The following is a 22,733-nucleotide window of genomic DNA, read 5'->3' as shown; positions in this document are numbered from 1 at the left end:
GCAGCTTGATAGGCTAACAGACTAGATAATGCAGCCACAAAGAGAACAAAATGCCCTTAATGGTAGAAGATCTTAAGAATGTAACTGAAGGCGAATTGTTTGGTCAGAGAAGTGGGAACCTGTAAAATGAGTTACGTGAGAAGGTTTACGTGGATTTTACCAATAACAATTGCGAACAATTTTATCCAGATTAGAAATGGTGCGCATTGGAAAATTTGCTTGATTCTGCTTTGTTAATAGTAATGCCTGTGCTGGTATTTTAAATTTATGATTTACCATTAAAATGTTCAAAAACTTACCTTTCTCAAAATAAATCAGAAAATGTTTCTAAAAATTGCAGTACATAAAAAAGGATCTATGTATTTTATAATAGAATTTGCACTGAAATTTAATTTTTCGTTTTTGGCTGCAATTTTGTTCTAAAAAAAGTAGAAATTTTTCACTTGAAAAAAACATGGCGCCAAGTGAAAAATAATATGAAATATTTTCTATTTGGACATTAATAAATTTTCTCATCAAATGAATGAATAAATGAACGAGTTAATGAATAAAAACAGTAAGACAACAAACGAAAACCACACGTTTTCTCTCACTCCTCGCTCTTGTTCTTTCTGCTCCTGATTAGGCACATTCACAACAAGATTATATATATTTTAATGCAGAAAATAGATTATAAGCAACGATGCAAAAAGCGGATTTCGAGTGTTGTTCAATTAATTGTTGCCAAAAACAATGAAAATTAATAGTAATTATAAAGTTAATTTTGTTAATAAAAGATAACAAACTAATTTTAAGGCTGAACTTAAGCAATGTGGATCACACTTTGAAACTTATGACTTGACTTTAATCAAAGAAATCTTCAAAAACGAAAAATTTAAAATTCCCCGAATCCACAAACACATGCTCGCTTAAATTCAGCGTTGAAATTAATTTGTTTAGTGTATTAAGAAAAATAACTTAGTAATTACAACCATTTTTTATTGCTTTTAGGCGACAATTAAAAAACTGCTACGTTACTTCCGTCTCACAAAAAGATTGCGGATCAGAATTTCAAAGATCTCGCATAAAAAGTTTCACTTCAAAAATAAATAAATGTTGGTTATATAGAAGAAGAGACCAAGATAAAATTTAATTGTTACGATTGCATTTAGATAAAAGAACATTTTTTCATTCTGCGAAACATTTTGACTGTATTATAAGTTTTGATGTACGGCTTTTTGAAACTCATGCCTCGAGAGGTCATCTTATGACTTGTGTTCAAAATATAAGTAATAGTAGCACTAGCGCAGCCAGAAATACCTTTTGGGTGGTGTTTTTTGATGAAAAAACCTTCCGAAGGTTTTTTTTTTTTTTAAATCAAACCAGTCCTTTCATATACATGAACTACAGTATTGGAATTTGCATTTATGTTAAAACCAATAGCTCTGGAGGGTGTTTTCGCCCCCCCCCTCCCTTCACTGCGCCACTGAATAGTAGAGGAAAGTATTTCTGTTAAATGATCCATAGTTTCGTAACTAAAAAACGCCATTTCTAAATTATTGTAGAGAGAGAAATAATAGAAACTTCTGCTCTTACCGTTGTAAAATTCTCACATTCACTGTAGTTAGTCCAGTTCCCCAAAAGCCAGTTTCCATCATTACCACATATCCTGTATGCTTTGGCCTCTACAAAAAAGATTATTTGTTAATTAGTACTACTATGGTGCAAATCAATACTTAAAAAAATCACATGCAGAATTGTGTAGGGGAAGGTTGCTGTTAATGAATCGGTTCCATGCCTAGATCGCGAAGATATTTCCCGCACCAGAGTTTGTGCAGACGTGTAATCAGTTTTAGTACCTTCCTTTGTCTGAAAACAATCTACTGCAGAGTTGTCAAGTAGCTAAAATTATATCATCATATTGTTAATCGTTCAGAAAAGATTTCTACCATTCTCTTACTAATTATTGAGATTTTCATTTAGTTATAACATGCTTTGAATATCGCTGATCAATTAACGTGAACATTGACTTAAAAGAGTGCCTTTTCAGGTATAATTCCCCATACGTCATGCTTCATCATGATTTGTCACAACAGTAACATCTATAAGAATATTCAAAATGACGCAGTTGCTATCATTGGACCGCTAGGTGTTTTTATGAATGGACCACTAGACAAAGTGGCTCATTAATGAAAAATCTCAAATATTGTTGAAACTTCAGCTCAATTACCTTTGAAGTTTGGTTTAAAATGAATATGATAATGAAAAAAATAATCTCAGTAATTCATGAAAACTCTTATACTTTATTATAATTTCAAATCAATTTTTTGTATAAAATTGATTAGAAATTTAAAACATAATATACAGTTTCAAATACTTCTGATGTTCCAGAAAATACAAAAATTAGTAAAATATGGCCAGTGGACAAGTGAGAGCATGCAACGTGTTACAGTAGCAAACAGAAATGGTGGCATGAACCGTAACGAATTCTGCCGACAATATAGAGTCCTGAAAGCAACTTTAAATAGTCGGATGGAAGACTATAACCGGTTTGTTGTTACCTTAGTCACTAATTAGAAATTTTGGAGATAAGCCCTCCGAAATAGGCCATGATTAGGCACTCATATTTTGAAACTAGGGAAGACGTTTTTGGAATTACTTCCGAAAAATTGGGGGAATTGGCCTTTCAAGAGGCTGAGAAAAATAACATGCCCCACAGATTTAATTAAGACAAAAGTATGTTAGTACTATATTCTCTGGTAGTTAGAGACTTAAGCTTCTGGTTCCAATAATAAAATGGTCAATAAGGTCTATGACACTTTAGAGAGCAAGTACAATCTTGCGTACGAACGATAATTTTCAAAATCGTTTTAACAAAATTCTCAACAGTTCAAAAGAGGTTGAAAAGATATTAGGTAAGAACAGTATTGCAAAGGTTGGGAAAATATCAAGTGGTGAACGCGAGGTGTGATGATAACAGCTGTGTGTTGTGTAAGTAATGGAGTTTTTTTATGTTCCTCTTATCCGAAAAATAAAACATTTTAGAAAAAAAAAATCTATTTTTCTTTAACTTGTTGTTATTTTTATTGCTTATTGATCACCTATTATAAATACTTGTAAGTTGCGCATCGATTTTTTAGTTTGAGAATGTGGTCGATGGAAACTCGATGGTCTACCCATAGCAACCGGTAGCTATGAATGGACCACATACTAACATATTTATTTTTAATTTTAATTCTTACCTGTGTATATTTATCATGAAAGTGAATATTTTTTATTGAAAGAGAAATATACTGAGAAACTGTTCCTATAATTAACATAAACTTTTAGTTGGATTTCCTTTCTAAAAAAACTGAAAACTGTTATGTGGTTCATTGACGGCAACCTTCCCCTATAACAACCACAGCTTTAGCTAAATTTAGCATATAAGATGAGAATAAATGCGAATATATTAAATTAACAATCATTAAAAAAGAGTAAGCGTCTTATTATTCTTGACTGAAACCACCTTCTTTGAAAACTACATTCAGTAAACTTATTTGTAGTGTTTCAGTCATGTTTTCAGTACCCAACTTTCCAATGTATAAATTAAATTCATTTGAGTGTAATATATTACGTCGTATGATTCATTACATATTAAATGAATATTGAGTTTCGTGATATGTTCATAAGCATCAAGAGTTAAATAATGAAAAATACTATCATTCTAAAACCGATAGACACACTGATTAAGGAGTATCGTTTGTTTTCGTCATCTATAACTGACATTATTAAGAAAAAAATAGTTAAATTAAGCAAATAATAAAATTTGGGATTCTGGGTATTGGATCAAGTCAGTTCAAAAGCTTAAAACAAAAATTTTAGCCATGAATTTTTATTTGGACATAAATTCAGAAAAAGCTTATTTATGTGGGATGCAGATGGATATCCTGCTACGTGCAGGCGGTGAAGATGCGTAGTAATTTCCATTTTTTGAAGTTTGGCTACTTTTATTTAAATTGCGGCAGACTTTAAGATCTCGTATCTCAATAATGGGGAGACCAAGATAAACAATATACAGGGTGCGGCGGAAAACTCTGACAAGCAGTTTTCTATCTACCTTTATTAACAAACCTTTTATTAATTTACCTGTTCCTCTAAAGCTATTGGTTCCGAGAGTCCAAACTTTTGTGTACTTTAGGATGCACCTTCGACACTAAAATAGGCATTACAGTGTAATAAATGGGACTGAGGTCTAGCGAGTAGAGCGTCCACTCTACAGTTAATATCATGTCAAAAATAATGCGACTTGCACCGCCCTTGCTTTTTTCGTCATATGAACTGGTGTGGAGTCTGATTGAAATGTCCAGTCAACATTGCAGAACTGCTGTTAGGCCTGCAGAAGTACAACAGCTTCTATTATACTTTTTTGGTACACGTTTTGATTCATTTTACAGCCCTCATCCACAAAAGAAAACGAAGATATTTTGCCGCTTGTGCTGATTCCATCACACATCAAGCCTGACTTCCGATTTTGGCGATGTTTAACATTTTCTAAGGTGTTTGGAGTGTTTAAAGACCAAAAGCTATCGTTCTGGAGGTTATGAGTTGGTTGAACGGTAAATCAGTGAAAGGTGTCTCTTCCAGCGCGGACTTGCAGCCCGCCTCAAACGTTTCTGGCATCTTTGGAGTTATACGAATTTGTTTGCTTCAGATAAAGGCTTAACTTTTTGGAACTCATATAATTTCTGTCCGAGCTCAGTTTTTGCCCCTAGTCGCACTTATCGGTCACAAATTCCCGTCTTACGAAGGATTTCTTGAACTCACTTTTAGATGGCCTGATGATTGACGGAAATGTTCACTGTTTGTTTTTGTGCACTTATTGGACGTCGACTATCATTTCCAAGCCACTTGAAATGGCATACTGCATCAAATACTATTTGCCGAGGCACAGCAACCAAACGGAATTGTCGTTCTCCTTGGTTAAACAACTTTAAAATATCAGATCTTTTGCTTAAAATTGCAAGGAAACAATACATAACAATTGCAAACAATACATAAACTAAGAGATATATTGTAAATTATTTTCCAATAAAGTGAGGGACAAAAATAAATTAAGACTCATTAAAAAGCAAATAGTTTCCTTCCATTCAATGATGCAAACTTCGTCCGAGTTTTTTCCGCACCCTGATGAGTCAAAAAATGTTTCATTATGTCTTTCGATTATTACCTGTTTAGTTCGTTTTCATTCTGACACAATTCGTGTGCTTCCCTGGTGAGAACTAACTGATCTGTCTACTTCTTCGAACAGGCTGTATTAAGTTTAAGTAAAAACAATAGTCAACACCAAAAATGCATCCGGCTCAAAAATTGCTATTTCTGAAGTATTTTGCCTCGCTAAACACGAAAATCAATATAAAAAGTTGAGGTTAGCTCTAGTTTTCAAGATACAGAGTCAACGAGGGTAGTGAATTCTCACTAATGCTTCTTTTTCCTGGCTGATAGAAACCCCCTCCATGGGACCGACTGTCTTCTAAACTTCGACCCCTGGTTGGGATAGAAAATCTCAATACATAAAACCGAAATGAACTTCAAGAAAGTTAAAGTCTGGGAAGAGAAATGCCTAAAATCAGAATCTAGTGGATCCACCTATTTTTGCGCCCACCCATGCTCATTCTGCTAGGGATAATAAAGAACTTCATGAAAGCTGTGAACAAAGACGGTTTTCCAATACCTTACAGAGAAATTTTCAAGATATATTGAAGCTAAGGTTGAGGAGAGAATTTTTAACGGCCCTTCCAATACGCGTAGTTATGAAAATCACTAGTTTTGAAGAAAAGTTTCCGAGGGAAGAAAAAAAAAACACGCAGGGAGCCTTTAAGGATTGGATTACAAGTATTTCTAAGCAGCGGAGAGAAAGCGAGAACTAAAAACAGTTGGCCACACAATCCCTTCGGAAGTTCTGTGACCAATGATGAATGATTCGTCTCTGAAACTCTATTTTGTTCACTTCCAGAATATTTTGCTTAAAAACTAAAGGTATGAACAGTTAGCATGAGGTAAGGTTTTACTAAGATATTTTTACAGTGGAACGCAGATATCAGGGTCGTTGAGCTGAGGTAATGCTCACCAAATGCTGCTATTACAAGATATGGTCCTTCTTTGACGTACAAAAAGCAATCGAAAATGAAGCGTATAACAATAAGCCAAAAGCAACCACTACTTTCCGAAAAATATGCATTGTTTAATAAAACAGGACCTATTTAAGAACTTTTTTTCCGCTTTTTAACATTACCTTTAAATCAATGTGTGGTTGCTGTGTATCTTTCTTTTGTGGGCTTTTAAGTATCTTGAAATTTAGAGCTAATTAAAAAAAAAAAAAATCCACTACTATATTTGGTTTTCTCGACCCAAAATTAGTAGGAATTGTCTATTTAAAACCAGGATGCAGACAAAAAGTTCTTTTTTGTTGACTATTGTAATTATTCGCTGGTGCATACAGTGCCGCATCTACGATTTTTCTGGACCGGGGCAAGATTTGAAAGTATCGCTTCCTTCAAGTTTTTATGCCCAGTTTCATAGAAGATACACATACACACACTCATAGAAATAGAGTGAATTAGCTGCCCCTAAAAAATTGCCGCACCGAGCAAAGACCCCGGCTTGCTCCCCCTACATCCGGCATGCAATCAATGTCAAGTGTTCTTTTTATGTCAAAAGTAAACTGCACACATCCTCTATGTTTTGAGGAATCTCTGGTACATACTTCCTATTCTTAATGGTGTAGTGTTTCCATCTATTCTTGATGGGTATTCTTAACATTTTCCCAAAGAGAAGCAGAGCTTTTCTTCCTAAAATTGTTTTAAGTTAGTAAATACACTGGTGGTCAAAATTATAGACTCAAACATCTTTAGTATAGATTTTATTTTAATTCTAACTCAACTCAATTTACAGTTTAAATCAAGGTGAATGATTGAAAAATGACTCTAAATATCAGTATAAATCAACAGTTTCATCAGGAGCATTTGTGATTCGAAATTTACTAAAATTCTGAAAATTTTGGGTTGCCATTTCTGAAAATTTTGAGCAGACAACACATTCTAGAACAGAAAAATTATTTTTTTTTTAAAAGGACTTTAAAAATGCTTTTTTCTTTCAACTATTTTTGTTTTCATATTCAATGAATTTTTACGGGGGGGGGGGGGGGTGGAGGGGAGGGAGTTTCCTTATAGTTTCTGAACATGAAAACACGCTGAAAAATTCACTATCACCCCTGAATTAAATTAAAAATTAACCTACTTTGAAAATGGAAAAGTTTAGTATTTTACCATTACGCGAAACATGGACAAAAATATAAACTCAAAGGTAAAAACTCCTGCGCTACAGTTTTGTTCGAATAAATTAATTTAAAGCCAAAACATGAACTCATGTTGCAATAAGTGGTAGTTGCTTTATTTTTCAAAAGTTAGTGATAAACATTAAAATACACGGCTGGATATGATTATTAAATTTTAACTTTGTTTTATAATCATGACTTAACCCAGTTTAATTAACAAGCTGATGTGTGCGTCACATGACTTCCTTTTACTCCAATTTAATGTTATTTCCCCACTAGCCGCCTGCGGCGACCAGCTGGTCCGCCTTTTTACGCCATTCGCCTTTTTACGCCAGGGGTGCCGCCTTCGGCGGCTGCTTAAACAATTTAGCGACGACATTAATCAATGTTTTTCTCTATAAATTAGTATTATCATTCGTTTTTTTACGCCAATGTTGCCGCCTTCGGCGGCTGCTTAAATAAATTTCGTGGCGGTGTCAATCAATCTATATATATCTATATCATTAATAATTTGAATAAAATATTTTCTAGATCTGTCTCCAGTTTCGTCGTTTGGAATATTTTTAAAGGAGGGGGAGGGGAGACACAAACGACGTACTCTTCATGCAAATTTTGTCGAAAAATAACAAAAAGCACTTCCACTTTATGTGAAAGCATTGTTTTTTCAAAGTCATGGTGTATGTGGAGGGGGGCATTGACACCCAATGTGCAAGCACCCACCTACGGCGGCTGTTTGGCTAACTTGTCATTTACCTTTTTACTTCAAGTTTGAAGCCTTCGGCGGTTGTTTAAATAAATTTGGCAGCAGTATTAATCAATCCATCTCTATCTTTTTTTTTTTTTTTTTTGTGCCATTCACATTTTTACGCCAAGATTGCCGCCTTCGGCGGCTATCTACCTTTACAATCTATCTCTACATTTTCTTATCCATCTCTATTTATTTTGACCTCCTCGCCCATTTCCTAATAAAAACAAAGAACACTCAAAAAATCGCTTTTTTTATTTAAGTAGAGCAAAAAAAAAAAAAAAAAAAAGCTCAAATTCCCCGTAGTGTGCAAAGATAAAAAAAATCTCGCTGTTTTTATTGAATTAATGCGCACAACTATGAAATGTAACGTAATATAGATACAGCGAAAGGTCCAACTTGGGGGGGGGGGATGGAAAAAGAAATAAATGCAATCCCTAAATAAAAAAAAAAAGGAAAGAAAAAAAGCAAGCGCTGCCGGAAAAACACGTGGTCATCACGTCAGAAAATGTAGAAGTAAGCTATTTAGTAAAAAAAAAAGATTAACATTGCTTGCGATTAAGATTCCATCGTAAATATCGAATCGAAACCCAAGTAGTGGCGTCACAGGCATAAAAGATTGAAGAACGCTTTTTTCGACTGATGCGTGAAAGGACATGATGTGTTCAGCATTAAAAAAATTGTAAAAAAAAAAAAAAACTATTGCGTATTTTTAAGAACTTTTTTCTTCTGAAGAGGGCGAAATGTTTTTACTATTACCAACTTAAATTTCAGAAATGAGGCTTTGATACTTCTCGCAGGATGATATTAGAAAAAAGTAAAACCCAGGAAAACATGCGAATTAAAAGTTTTTTCAAAAATTCATAAAAAATACAAAAACTGCTCTATCTTCAAAATTTTTTTGTTCATCATATTTAAAATTAAATTTCCGACACTATAGTACCAAAAATAATTGTCTGGCGCGATTGGTTCGGGGTCTGTGAGGTTGAAAGTACTAAAAAGTGCTAAAAATCACATAAAACATTAAATAACTTTTTTTCTAATTAAAATATCAAAAATCCAAGCCCGAGGTGCACAACTTCAGCAAAAACTACACCTGTATACCAAATTTCATCTTTCTAGGCCTTACCGTTTTCCCGGGATGCGCGCCACACACACACACACACAAACATCTTATTTTATTATATGTATAGATTATTGGCAATTTTAATGTGATTCAATAGTTTACTCTCTAAATATCACCAACAATGGCCAAATTGGAACCAGATTTAAAAAAAAAAAAACCGCCAAATTTGTCGCCGAGTTGGCGACAAAACTTGGCGACCAAAAAACTGGCGATATATTGCCAAGTGTCCGCCAAATTAGAACATCACTTGAGTTTGCATCGAAATTAACAATGATTTCCCCCCCAAAAGGGGCAAAACACCCCTTTAGAAACACCCGAATGCAACCAAAAGGAGAGGTGCACAACTAAACCCCACTAGGAGTCTACGTACTAAATTTCAACTTTCCAGGACATACTGTTTTTGATCTATGCGAAATACATACGCACATACATACGTACATACAGACGTTACGAGAAAACTCGTTGTAATTAATTCGAGGATCGACAAAGTGGTGCACAACTAGATTCCACTAGGAGTCTACATACCAAATTTCAGTTTTCTAGGACATTCCGTTCTTGAGTTATGCGACATACATACGCATATCCGCACATACATACATACGTACATCACGAGAAAAGTCGTTCTAATTAACTCGGGGAATGTCAAAATGGATGTTTCAGGTGTTTATACGTTCTTAGGCACTTATCCGCGTGTGGTCGGGTTAAAAAAAAAGCAAAAACTCAACATTAATTCGGGGGTGAGCAAAATGGAAATTAAGGCCGAATTTTGAGTGAAAATTTTTTCCCGAATACAATACTTCCTTTTTTGGAAAAGGAAGTAAAAAATGGACAACTTTAACATCTTATTATTACGCCAAGCCTGGTAAAGTATGAAATTTAAGTTACACATTATTCTATTCTGATTCAAATGGTTCAAAACCTTTTTTTTTTTTTTTTTTTTTGTATCGATTTATTTTGGTAAGCTTTAAAAATGTTCCTACTTTCTAATCAGCATCCTGCAAAATGTTCTTAGATGTATTTGCGCAGTTTTAAATGTAATAAATTATTCCGGAGGAAATTTCATTTCAAGATCGAAATTGCTAATGGAACGTGTATTCAAATCTCCGCAAACTCTTCTTTTCGCCATTCAATGTAGATATGATTCAGAGCAAATGTTCTAATTGCGTAGGTGGATAATGGAGGCTATTATACGAGAATATGTTTTACATCGATTTCATTTTCAAAATTCTCGGTAAAGTTTCAAATGTTAGCTTACTGAAAATTATATACTTTGTAGGTTGAAATTTAGATACAACCGCTTTTAGAACTACTTTTAAATTTATAACTCATTTTAGAACAAGAAGTTCTGTCTAGAACTAAACGAGCCTACTTTCCCATATACCCATACTACTTTCTAGTACCTGAACAATATTCTCAAAAATAGCTAAAATCGCAAATTGTTTCAAAAATATTTTTTAAATATTTTAAGCTGATTTTTGGGAATAAAATATTCCTCACTTATCTTAAAAAAAGCAGCACCTTTTAAACAAAGCAGCTTATACACTTTTTTCCATTAAAAAAATTCTTTAACAGCATAACAGCTTTCGAAACCAAAAAAATAATTAAAATTAATAAGCTTATTAAAATAAATACATCATATTTAAAAAAAATCGTTTCTTTTTCCCCTGTTTCCAAAAATAATTTTTAAATGAAGTAATGCAATCACCAAAATAAATAAAAACAATAAGATGTCAACTTAAAGAAATAATTTTCATTGTCAAAAAAAAAAAAAAAATAAAAAAAAATCGTCTGCGTATATCTTTATGTAGGAACATGAATGACTTCGAGTTTATTCGCCGAAAACTGAATGCTTAAATTAAAACTTTAGCGTGAAAATAAAAACAAGTCATATCATCAATAATTATTTCACAGTTAAAACCATAGCTGCGGAGTCGGAGTCAATCTCATTTTGGGATAAAGGAGTCGGAGTCGAATATCCAAAAATCGGAGTCAGTCATCTGTCCTCCGTGTATAAATTTTTGCCAAAGCTACGAAGTCAGAGTCGAAGTCGGGGAGTCGGAGTCCGATTAATTATCGAGCATAGGAGTCGAGTTGGAGTCAGGTGCCCCTAAATTGTCGAAGTCAAGAGTTTGGCGTCAAGAGATGTTTACAACAAAATTTGTTTGAAGTAAATCCGCCTTCAAGTACGGAATCTACATTGACTTTCAGTTTCCCCGTAGGCACTAATGTAAGGGATTTGAACTGTTCAAAATTGAACGGAAATGTGTTCAAATCAAAAAGATATTTTATATACAAGTTTTTCATCAAAAGTTTTTTCCTACAAAGTTCGCTTGAAGCAAATTCGCCTCACAGTTCGGAACTGCCTTGAATTTCCCCGTAGGCGCTAATGTTAAGTTTTTTTGAATTGTTCAAAATTGAACAAAAAATAGTTCAAATCTAAAAGTGAAATATGGGAATGAGATGTACTCGCCGAGATCTTTCGAACAAAAAAAAGTTTGTTCAAATCGAACTATTCATTCAAAAGTTATTGGGGGGGGGGGCAGACAGACAGACCGACAGACATTTTCCCCCATCTCAATACCCTACTTTCCAATTTTTAATTTTTCAATATTTATTTAATTATTTTACTTATTTTTGTTTTTTTTTGTTTTGTTTTTTTTTTCTTGCGATATTTTTAGGATGCATTAAGCCTTGTTTCATGCTTTTTTCTTCTTTTTCTGACTTTTACTGGGAAAGTGGGCTAAAAACCAGTTGGTTAAAGCTTTTAATTGACCATGACGAATTTCTGAAAAGGCAGAGAAACCTAAAGTTTAGGGCAATAATTTTGTCTGCTATTTTTTTTTTCCTATAATTCTTGAAAATGAATTGCCAGTATTTTTATTTCATACAATGACATATTTCTCTTCTTAGTCAAATACTGTTTAACCACGGATTGTATGGAATTGGCAAACCTCCAGTTAAGACGAGTCTATCTGAATGAGGGGGGGGGGAGAGTAAACATTTGATGCGCGTGTTCCGCTCATTTGAATGCGACTCTACTTAATTTAAAGGCTAACAAACATCTGCAAAAGCTTTGAAAACTAATAGATGCTTCCATTTCCGCCTGTAAACCAGATTACCATACAGCCTTTCCATGCAATCCGTGGTCAGGCAGTAATGTGTATTTTAGTCACATTTCAAATTGAATGATGTCCTAGTAATAAAGAAGTTGAAGAGAGGCATCGCAAGAGAACGTCAAGGCAGTATTGATTATTCTTTAGGGACAAGAGAGGCGGTCGATTTTTCAGTTAATTTAGTCCTGATGGAATTGCTCGTCGGTTGAGGATCTTACAATTCATTTGATTGAATCAAATGAGATGTAGGATCTTGTACCAAATAGCAATTTCACGCATTCTATTGATATATACGGCAACGTCATAGTGTAGGTTTTCTAGAAGCGTAGTGGATTCGTAATTGCAACTGATTTTTTCTTAATAAATTTAATTAAACATTTACTGGTTAAGATTACTGATAGAAAAATATATATTTTGATGTTAAATATCTGTCTATGTTTTAAGCTACCAATGCATTTCAGAGTGGATCTGTAAAAAAAAATCAGGGTTCGTTTTAATGTTTTTAAATTGTTTTTATCGATACATCGGTTGTATCGACACATTCGAAGGAAATTCAAAGCCGTACTTTAACAGGCTGTATGTATATTGGTTTTTGCGATGCATGGATACATCATCCAGTTCTAACCTGTTTCTTCATTAGGTGTTCAGTGAAATTTTTAGGATTGATTAGTGTTTAATTTATCACGATTGGGCGGCCTCACAAGCATTTATCAGAAAAAATAGTGCATACAAACGATTAATTAGTCCTTTTCTCCTCTGGTCGTGTGCTGGTATCTCTACACTACGACAAATCAATGCGCAAGTATTTCTTGAAACCTATTCATCAACACACAACCGCATCAAATGCAGTAGTACATACTATTTTTTCATCTGTTACTAATACATTTTCCTTAGAAAATGAGGATACTTGAGATCTTCTCAGAAGTTAAAAAAAAAAGTTTTCGAATTTTAGCGATAAGTGATCTTTGACACAGTATAATATATTGATGACTATCCATGTCGGAACTGTATTGTTCCTGAAATGGCTCTTTTAAAACACGGGCTTTCATTAATTAACGTGTCTGTGGTTTCATCTCTGAATCCTTAAAACTTTGTTTTTAAAGCATGCAGGAATACCCATTTTTCTTCTTTAATGAGTTCTTAAAACTATTCAGGCAGCTTAAAGAACTTATTAATCCTTTTTGCAACTTGACTATTATTCTTTGTTCTTTTTCCTTTAAGATAAAACCAATTTCCTTTCACAAAAAAAACAAAAAAAAAAATGTCCAAGTTTTTATCTTTTACCTCTCTCGACATTGAATTTCATGTTTTTTTTTATGTAAAGAAATCTCATTAAGCAAAAAATAGTTTGCAGTGAAAAAGTTTCTTTGTCACGAGAATATGTTGTTGTATTTAATCACCAATCCGAAAATGGGATTCGGAAAGCTAATATGCATGAAAAATTACTAATTCTTTCCGTCTCATTCATTATTTAAACAAAAAACAATATTTTGGCAGAATCTCATTTTTGTTGCCATTATCTTGCTGCAAATATGGATATTATGCAGAACACGTGATTTTCAATTGAATGTTTGATAAGATGCCAATCTTATCAGCTGCTTGGTGCGTGTCTTTTCTGAAACACTTGTTTAAAATAATTAACCGCGATTGTGGAATACAAAAATACTAACTTCTTTTGCAATATGACAGACATTTCAGTTGTATTTAATATGACAGGTATTTTATTAAATTGACACGAGGATGGGGTCCTCCGTGACTCCGACCTAGAAGTTTTGCTTCGAACGCCGGAGGTCGTGGGTTCAGTTGCCACCGGCGCCTTATGTGCATTTCCTCTTTTTGTGCTAAAAATATTTCTTGTGTTAATAAATAAGGAAGTCTAGCCTCTCAAGGCAATGACACCTCATATCATAGTGATTATTAACAACGACACGACAACCACATGAAGATGATAATATAACTAGTTAGGCTCTGATAAGAACTCAGAAAAACAAAGGGTTAAACAATTTCAATTGCTTAAATAGGGGTGATAAAAACCGGTTTGAAAAATAGCACGCATGCTTCTGAATACACTCCGATTTGTGTAATAATGAAAATAATAATAATAACAAATAAATAAATAGCAATTGAATGAGCATAGTGAAACATTTTCCCTTAAATGATTTTTCTTTAAATCATTTGCCATCGTCCCCTTGTTATCTTACTAATAATAAAGCTGAAAGTCTCTCTGTTCGGATCTCTCTCTATCTGTCAGGATCTCTGTGACGCGCATAGCGCCTAGATCGTTCGGCCGATTTTCATGAAATTTGGCACAGAATTAGTTCGTAGCATGGGGGTGTGCACCTCGAAGCGGTTTTTCGAAAATTCGATTTTGTTCTTTTTTTATTCCAATTTCAAGAACATTTTCACGAGCAAAATTATCATAGGATGGACAAGTAAATTACCAAGTTATCAAAACGTGGAACCGTAACATGGGCAGGCCAATTGGCGAGAAATTCATCATACATTATTGGTAAACATACTGCCGAACCAAAAGATCTTTTACTTTTCTACTACGGGCAAAGCCGTGCGGGTGCCACTAGTCAAAACCACATATAAAAGTCTTGTAATCGGGTTCCATTTTAAGAAAAGTCGCCAAATTTTGGGAGAAATGCAAGGCTTTGAAAATGGTGATCAGAATGTCGAAATCTTTGAATGCTAACAAAGCTACAGCAACTATTTAAGTGTCTATTTCTAGCTAAATTTGGACGGCTTATTTTAATGTCGTCTTGAAGTCCTTATGTTTCGATGACAAGAGGCTGAGGATAACTGTATTATGCGACAAAAAAGCATGCTTCACTAATGCTCTATCAATTGCGACTCATTTATTTTTTTCCCCACTTACGTACAGTTTTACTCAAAGTCGCTTCTTTTTCAAAAAAAAAAAAAGCACGTTAAAACGTTCTAAAATATCCTACGTTTTTTAGAATGATTCGCATTTCTGTTTCTGGACATAGTGAACTAGAAAAAAATGTGCTATTCAAAACTGCAAAGCGTACTTCAGAAAAACGCACGCAATAATCAAATTTAAGATTAAAATGCCTAATGAGTGATATTTTCATGTTTTTTACAGCTGGATATTAAAAATATTTGCACCCATGTGAGGTTCCTCAGTGAGAATCCTTAACTGAAACCTTTAAATCAACTTGTTACAGATCTTTTCTTAAAAATAACTAAGTCAAATTTTCGCTACCTTTAAATGCTGAATCATAAATTGTGAAAGATTCTTGAGAAAAATCACTCCGTTATTCTCTTAAAAGAAATTTTATACACGGTAATGATTTTTGTGAGTGTAATAAACAACAAACCACGAAAACTTTCACAATTTGTAGCGTAAAAGTCCGGCACACCGTAATATTACAGAAAAGAATTTTCCCTCGTTTATCATTTATGAATGAAGTGTTTGTAAGATCGATTACAAGTGATTTATCATCGTAACCATAAATATTTTCATTTTCTATGTATAAGGATTTATTATTTTGGACCCTGTAATTACTCACCATTTATTTCATAAGATAAGAGGTACTTTCAGAGCCCACATTTGAGCGAAAAAATAGATTAAGAAATAGTTAGGAGCATTTTTTCCCGCAACAAATTATAAAATAATGCACAAATATTTGTGTAAAATTGTCAACAGTTTCAGGTGATAAATAGACAAGGCGTCAACGTGGGTAAAAGCTTGAAATATTTAAAAAAAAATTAATTAAATAGTTTTTCAAATAATGCACGGTTTGAGCTAACCAATGTGATTTTAGTTTCCCTAAAAGCAATGGCAAGGAAGAGATCGAACAAAACATAACTGTTACCGTGATGTCCACGGGGGTGGATATAGAGGGGAAATAAAGGTTATGAACCCCTTAAAAAACCAAAAATAATCTAAAGTTGCCTTTTTTTTTTTTTTTTGGAATTATAGAGGGTGTCCCAAAATTAACGCAAGATTTGAATTTGCCGCCATTTTTGCAATAAATTGTGGGCAATCTTGAAAAAAGGACAATTTGGCAGCTGAGGGTCTAGTGTTATTACAAATGGAGCGTTTTCGATTCTATAATGCGTTTTCATTATCGAACAATTATTTGAAAAATAATGAAAGTTTGGGCGGGTCAAGCAAATTACTGTTATTGGCGCTCGATATCGCAATTAGGTAATGCGCAGGTGGTTGTGGGATTGCTGACATAGACGTTTGACTCCAAATAACCCCATAGGGAGAAGTCTAATGATGTAAAATCACACGATCTAGGGTACAATTCATATCACCGAAACGAGAGAGTACACGAACAGGAAATTCCTTATGCAGTGATTGAATTGTTTCGCTGGCAGTATAATAGCATAACACTCCATTTTTACTAACCCTAAACTCCCAGCTGTCAAATTGTTCTTTTTCCGTGTCTGCCAACAATTCACAGCAAAAATTGTGGCAAATTCAAATCTTGCGTTAATTTTGGTACACCCTTTATTTCCAAAAAATTCCCCCCAGACCCCGTTATTTTTGCCAAAAAATGACACTTATGGGCCTCCTACAAAACAAGAAGATGGATGCGCCCCCCGGATACTTAATTTGTGAAGATTGGTTTGAGTTCGAAACAAATTTATGCTTTGACGACGTTACCTGATCTTACGATTACTAATACTTCTGTAGTTTGAATCGAGAAATACTTACAATATTACTCAAAAATTCCAAATGACTTAAATAGATTCGAGCAAAGTTCATTTCATGTAATATGCGAGGTGTAAAATATTCATGAGGGCATGTATAAATCAAATATTTAAAACGTGACGGCAGTAAATTTTTATGAATATTTATGTGTAATTTATTCTTAAGAAAATTTCTACTTTCTAATTTTATTTTTACGAAAATCTAGCAGCCGCGTGGGGGAGTTTAGTTAGGAGTTAAAATGTGGTTTTAGGTTGTGCTCAAATGCAAGAACGATATGAATTTTCAGTCATACTATTATATTTTACATACAAATACAGCAAAATTTCGTCTATCCGGACTAGCCAGGACCAAAGGCAATCCGGAGAAATCTTTTTTTTTCCTGCAAAAGTGCACTTTTTATAATTCAAAAATTTGGCTGCACAGTGCGCACTGCAATAAGAAAAATCTTCATTGTAATAATAGCCGATGATTAATCCGAATTAATGCCAAATAATAGCCGAATTTGATTCATAGCCGTTCCTATCTAGTTGCACAGCAGTGATTCCTTCTAATCGGAAGTCTTCCATCATGATTTGAATAAATCTTGATTTTTTCTTAGAATTCCACAAAAAGATAGTCTACGAAGATTTAGTCGTTGCCGTTACATTTTCTTCAAAAGCAATAGTCTCAGACATTTTCGGAGTTACCCTACTTTGTTTCTTCACAATGTTAGCTGGTAATGAACCAGTGTATCCATTGAAAATCAAAGCTTCACATTAGGGCAAGATTTTTCTGAAGAAACCTGACGCATTTGAGGCATATGTCTTTTTATATCTGTCACTTCCCATTCCCATGCCAACGTGTGTATAAGAAATCCTACTTCAATAGTACACGAATAGATTGGTGGCGGTTCAACAGAAGGCTCTACTGATTTAATGATAGCTACCACACTTGAGTTTTAGCCTTTCTCAGAGAAACCCGATCAAAAAGCGAGGAAAGTTGAGGGGCAAATTCATATTTGAGATGATCTCGTAAATTATTGTTATATTTGAGAACAGCTGCAATCCTGGCAAAAAGATGTCGAAGACTAAGCAGAACAATCATTTCTTAATAATAACCCTTTTTTTCCGAAGTTTTACTTCCAACTCCTCAAAAGAACTTCTTAAAATTGAAGGTAGTAATTTTTCACCGAAATTCTTTTCCATTGTCACATACATATGGGATTTTATTTTTGAAAAATTATTTTTAAGTTACTATTTGTTACCTAAAATGCACAAAAAATACGACTTTGACATAACAATGACCGTTTTATAAAAAAATAAAAGTTTTGAACCATTTTTGACGAATTTTTATCGGTACTGATGAGTGTTTTTTTTTTCTTTTTTTTTTTTTTTAATCTCACTTAATATCAAACGAGCTGATGTGCGCATCACATGACTTCCTTTTACGCCAATTTAATGATAATAGTAGTGCCTTGGAGTAAGCAAAGAAACACTTTAAATATTTTTGCCCCAAGTTTGTTGCGAACTGAAGCAAAAAAACGTTTTATACAGATCAATTTTCCCAATATTGGACATTTTAATGTGATTCAATGGTTAACTCTCTAAATATCACCAACAGTGGCCAAAATTAAACCAAATTAAAAAATAAAAAACAATAAAAAAAGCCCCAAATTTTTGTCGCCAAGCTGGCGAAAGAACTTGGCGACCAAAGGCTTGGCGATACGTTGCCAAGTGTTTGCCAAATTATAACACCACTTGAGTTTGCATTGATATTAACAATGATTCCCCCCCCCAAAGGCATAAAAGACCCCCTTAAGAACACCCAAATGCAACCAAAAGGAGAGGTGCACAACTAAACCCCACAAGGAGTCTACGTACTAAATTTCAACTTTCCAGGACATACTGTTTTTGAGCTATGCGAAATACATACGCACATACATACGTACATACAGACGTTACGAGAAAACTCGTTGTAATTAATTCGGGGATCGACAAAGTGTATTTTTCGGGTGTCTAAACGTTCTTAGACATATATCGACGTGATATCAGGTTGAAAAAAAAAAAAAAAAACTCAACATTCATTCGGTGGCGAGCAAAATGGAAATTAAGGCCTGTTTTTGGGTCAAAGTTTTTCGTGAATACAATACTTCTTTTACTTCGTAAAAGGAAGTGAAAAGAAATTTGAAACCATTTTACGATTTATGGTAGTTTTAAGGAGCTAACTGTTCAGTAATGAAATTTTCAAAAGGAAAATTTTTCATTTCAGACAAAAACACTAGGGGAAGCTGCTGTATCCACGGACGGTTGTACCTATAGTACAGTAAAATTAGGCCAAAAGATGGCCAAACCCAAACATCCAAAAAAAAAAAAAAAAGGTGAAACCTGTTGCAAATTACTTCTTACCCTTCCAGCAAGAAGGGGTAAAAAGTCCCAGCACTTTGCGCGTCGGTTTTTGGGGGGGAAGGGGGGGGACGAAATAATTCTCTACTTAAATAAAAATAATTTCTATTACTTAAAAAAATTCTCAAACCTCGCAGAAACCACTCTATAATAGTAAAACAATAAACTCTCACAGAAAAAAATTCTAATTAACAGGGTTGCACAGGCGGGGCGGGGGGAGGGGGGGGTCCATGTAGCAGCTTTGCGTCATCGGAATTTTTAAGGCAGTTTTTTTCAAGGGGTATTTCTTTCTTTATTAAGGACTTTTATTCTGGATGGGTACTCCGTCACACTTAAGGGATGCGCCATCGCTTTGAGGGGGGAGGGGAGGACCCTGAATTTACATTCTAAAATCAACTATTGCAGTGAAGTTCACGAAAAAATTTCCCTGATTTAAACTTTTCCGAAGTACAAAATGCCTCACAATGATATGGTAATGTCAGAATGATAATTCTAAAAGATCTAAGCAAGCTCAGTAACCAAATTATTTGTGACTGGAGTTATTAAACTGTTTAAAGCGCTGGAAACCAAAATTCCTGTGCAGCATAAAAAAAGTCCAAATTGACCAAAGTTTCCCTACTTCTTGATTAACTTACTTCAGTTTTTTTACAATCTTTTACCATCACCGTAAGGGTGGGACAAACCGGAATTGCCAATAGTGAGACGGACAATGCTGCAATTCTGCACCCTCTAAGTCGGTGGAGGTTCTCATTTGCAAACACCAAGCTACCTCTCTTTTACGCAGCTGGTTATGTGAATTATGCTAAATATGCGGACATATACTTGCAATACTATCTGAAACTTTTGAGTACATTATGCGATAAAAAAATATTTGATCACATTCAACATCAGCTATCCAACGATCTAACACAGTGACAAATTCAGGTGGTCTAGAACCTGTAGTGATTCAACAATACAACAAGTCTTGATGAGAGCAATGAGAAATACAACAATAGAATGCTAAATATTTATACCTTTTTGTCTCTCAGTTTGGAAATCACAATCCGTTTCCATAAAGCCCCCAGAAGTTCTTCCCCCTTAAGTTGGTAGAGGTATTGCTTGCTGATGATAAGGTGAGTTGCGATGAGACCTTTAACGTTCGGGTAGTAACGTCAAAGGATATTGAAGGCAAACAATTTTGTGGCATTTCTTTGTACACTAGGTAAGCAGTTATGTCTTTTGCTTCTGTTATGAGAGTAGTTACTGTCTGTAAAGATGTGTAAGCCCAAACCATCTTTTACACCGAATGGTATGAACAGTAAAGATGGAATAACAAATTGCTAAAAACTTCTGGTACGAGTTATGCGCTGATCTTCTATCAGTATTCGATGAATCTGGTTTCAGAAGGAAAGAAATCCTGTATCTTTATAGTAATATTATCTGAAGCAAAAGGTTCATCCAACATGACAGAACGAACAGCTGGTGTCATATATGAGGCAGTGAGAAGCAAAGGGTGTAAGTGGACATTTTCAAGTTTTGAATAAAACGCGTTTAAAGATAAGATCCTAGGTAGGCTTTCATTGATTTTTTTTTCTAAATCATGCTGTATAGAAGGAACTACAAGGTTTACTAGTACCATTTCTTGCCCCAAGATACAGGAGAGGTTCACCATCCATTTGTACTGGTTATCTCCAAATTTTTAATTTTGCCACTTACATCCCTTTGCTTCTCACTGCCTCATATGTAATAGATGAAGATACCTGCTTGATCATATTTTTGGTAATGATATGTAAGCTTCAAGGAAATTTGCCAGCAATGCAATGTATAGGTCACTTGTAAGTATGGGAAAGCTAGTGTCATTTTTGATGGGTGCAAAGAAAGCACCACAGAAATATAATCTGCGTCCTATTACAACAGCCAAGCCTTCTGCTCTAGAAGACTTTCTGCGTCTCAAATCTTGTGCTTGCTCTGAGGGATTTATTGGATATAGTGAATGTTTGAAAAGTCTGAAAGAGGACTGAAGTGCTCAAACTGTGTTAGATATAGCTGCAACAATAACGATTTTGCTGAGGATTCCAAAAAACATCTTGATAATGAAGACTTTTTTGTTACAAGCTTAGGAGAAATCATTTGAAAGCAAAGAACAGTTCAGTGTTATTTTTCTGGCCATTTAATCAAATGTGCACCATCAGAGGGGGGGGGGGGAAGGATAATATTTTAGTATATAATTTCGTTTTGGGACGTGAGCTACTGTTCTTATGGGGTGGACAGTCCTGATTTAATGCTTTAATGCCTTTTAGATTTGCATGAAATAATACTTCTACTTGAAATAAAAGGGGGGGGGGCTGAGGATTTATTTTATTTGTCAGAGGGGGGGGGTGCTGTAGCTTTGAGAGGAGGTGCACCATCGCTCTTGGAGGATGGACACACTTGATTCCTAACAATTTTCTTAGCATAAAATAATGTTTCCATATGAAATGTATGGAGGGGGGTTCGGGGGTACTGCTTCGTTTTACGGGGATAGGGGGGCTCTGTAGCATTGGTGGGTTATGTCAACCCTCTTGGGGGTCAAACACTTTTAATTTCATGCTTTTAAATTTAGTATAACATAATATTCTCACTTTAAATTTACTCTAAAAATTCTAGAAAAATACCCAAAACAGCAATTTTTAAATGCCCCCCATTCCAAAACCCGACGCACAATAGGGTGGGACTTTTTACCTGTTCTTAATGGGAGGGTAATAAACAATTTGCACCAGGTTTAGCTTTTTTTTTTTTTTGGATGTTTGGGTCCGACCCCTATTTTTACTGTACTACTACGAACATTGGTCGGGAAATTCCAGGTATCATCGAGAGGGATCCTAATTGGGGTTCAACAAGTGTGTCACAACACTCTCCAATACCCCAGAAAGCTTCAACGCCATCAAACGAACATTTAAGATTCTATCACATTTTTCCGGCTTTAGTAGGATCTAAGTAAAACAAAAACATGAACAATTCCTTTTTTTTTTTTACTCCGTCGAGGATTGTATTATTCATTTTTGTTGTAGGCATCATGATTCCCTATATTTTGAAGGTTTTGTTTCTGATTTTTAATGTTGTAAAACTGTGGTCATGCCGATGTGACTACCTTGCAAAACCAAAATGGCATACCTTTGTACCCAAGGACACACAACCATGTGTACCAATGTTTAGTCTCCTTGGGTCACACCTGAGTCTTCTCACAATGTGAAGTACCTCAAAATGGTGCCTTGTTATCAACGTCCAAAATTTTCTTTTAACAATGATGATGAATTTGAAGTACGACTTGAAAATATAGTGTTGAAGTAACCCCCACACCTGTTGTAGGATCTACAGACCGTCAATCCCACCTGTTTTTATTTGAAGTCAACTTTTCTAGATTTC

The 22,733-nt window shown here is 34.5% G+C and overlaps 1 protein-coding gene across 1 annotated transcript in view; it reads right to left on the bottom strand.

The window, feature by feature from the left end:
• The window catches only part of LOC129230724 (corticotropin-releasing factor receptor 1-like), a 235,223-nt gene that overhangs the window by 51,785 nt on the left and 160,705 nt on the right, over nt 1-22,733 (bottom strand). Inside the window, exon 3 of the mRNA XM_054865145.1 lies at nt 1,576-1,664. Within this exon, the coding sequence (XP_054721120.1) occupies nt 1,576-1,664 (89 nt within the window). The remainder of the gene's footprint in view (nt 1-1,575; nt 1,665-22,733) is intronic.

This window comes from Uloborus diversus, chromosome 9 (genome assembly GCF_026930045.1).
Source record: "Uloborus diversus isolate 005 chromosome 9, Udiv.v.3.1, whole genome shotgun sequence".
NCBI classification, from domain to species: Eukaryota; Metazoa; Arthropoda; class Arachnida; order Araneae; family Uloboridae; genus Uloborus; species Uloborus diversus.
Note: the sequence above shows the minus strand (reverse complement) of the source record. Positions and strands in the feature narration are given on the sequence as shown.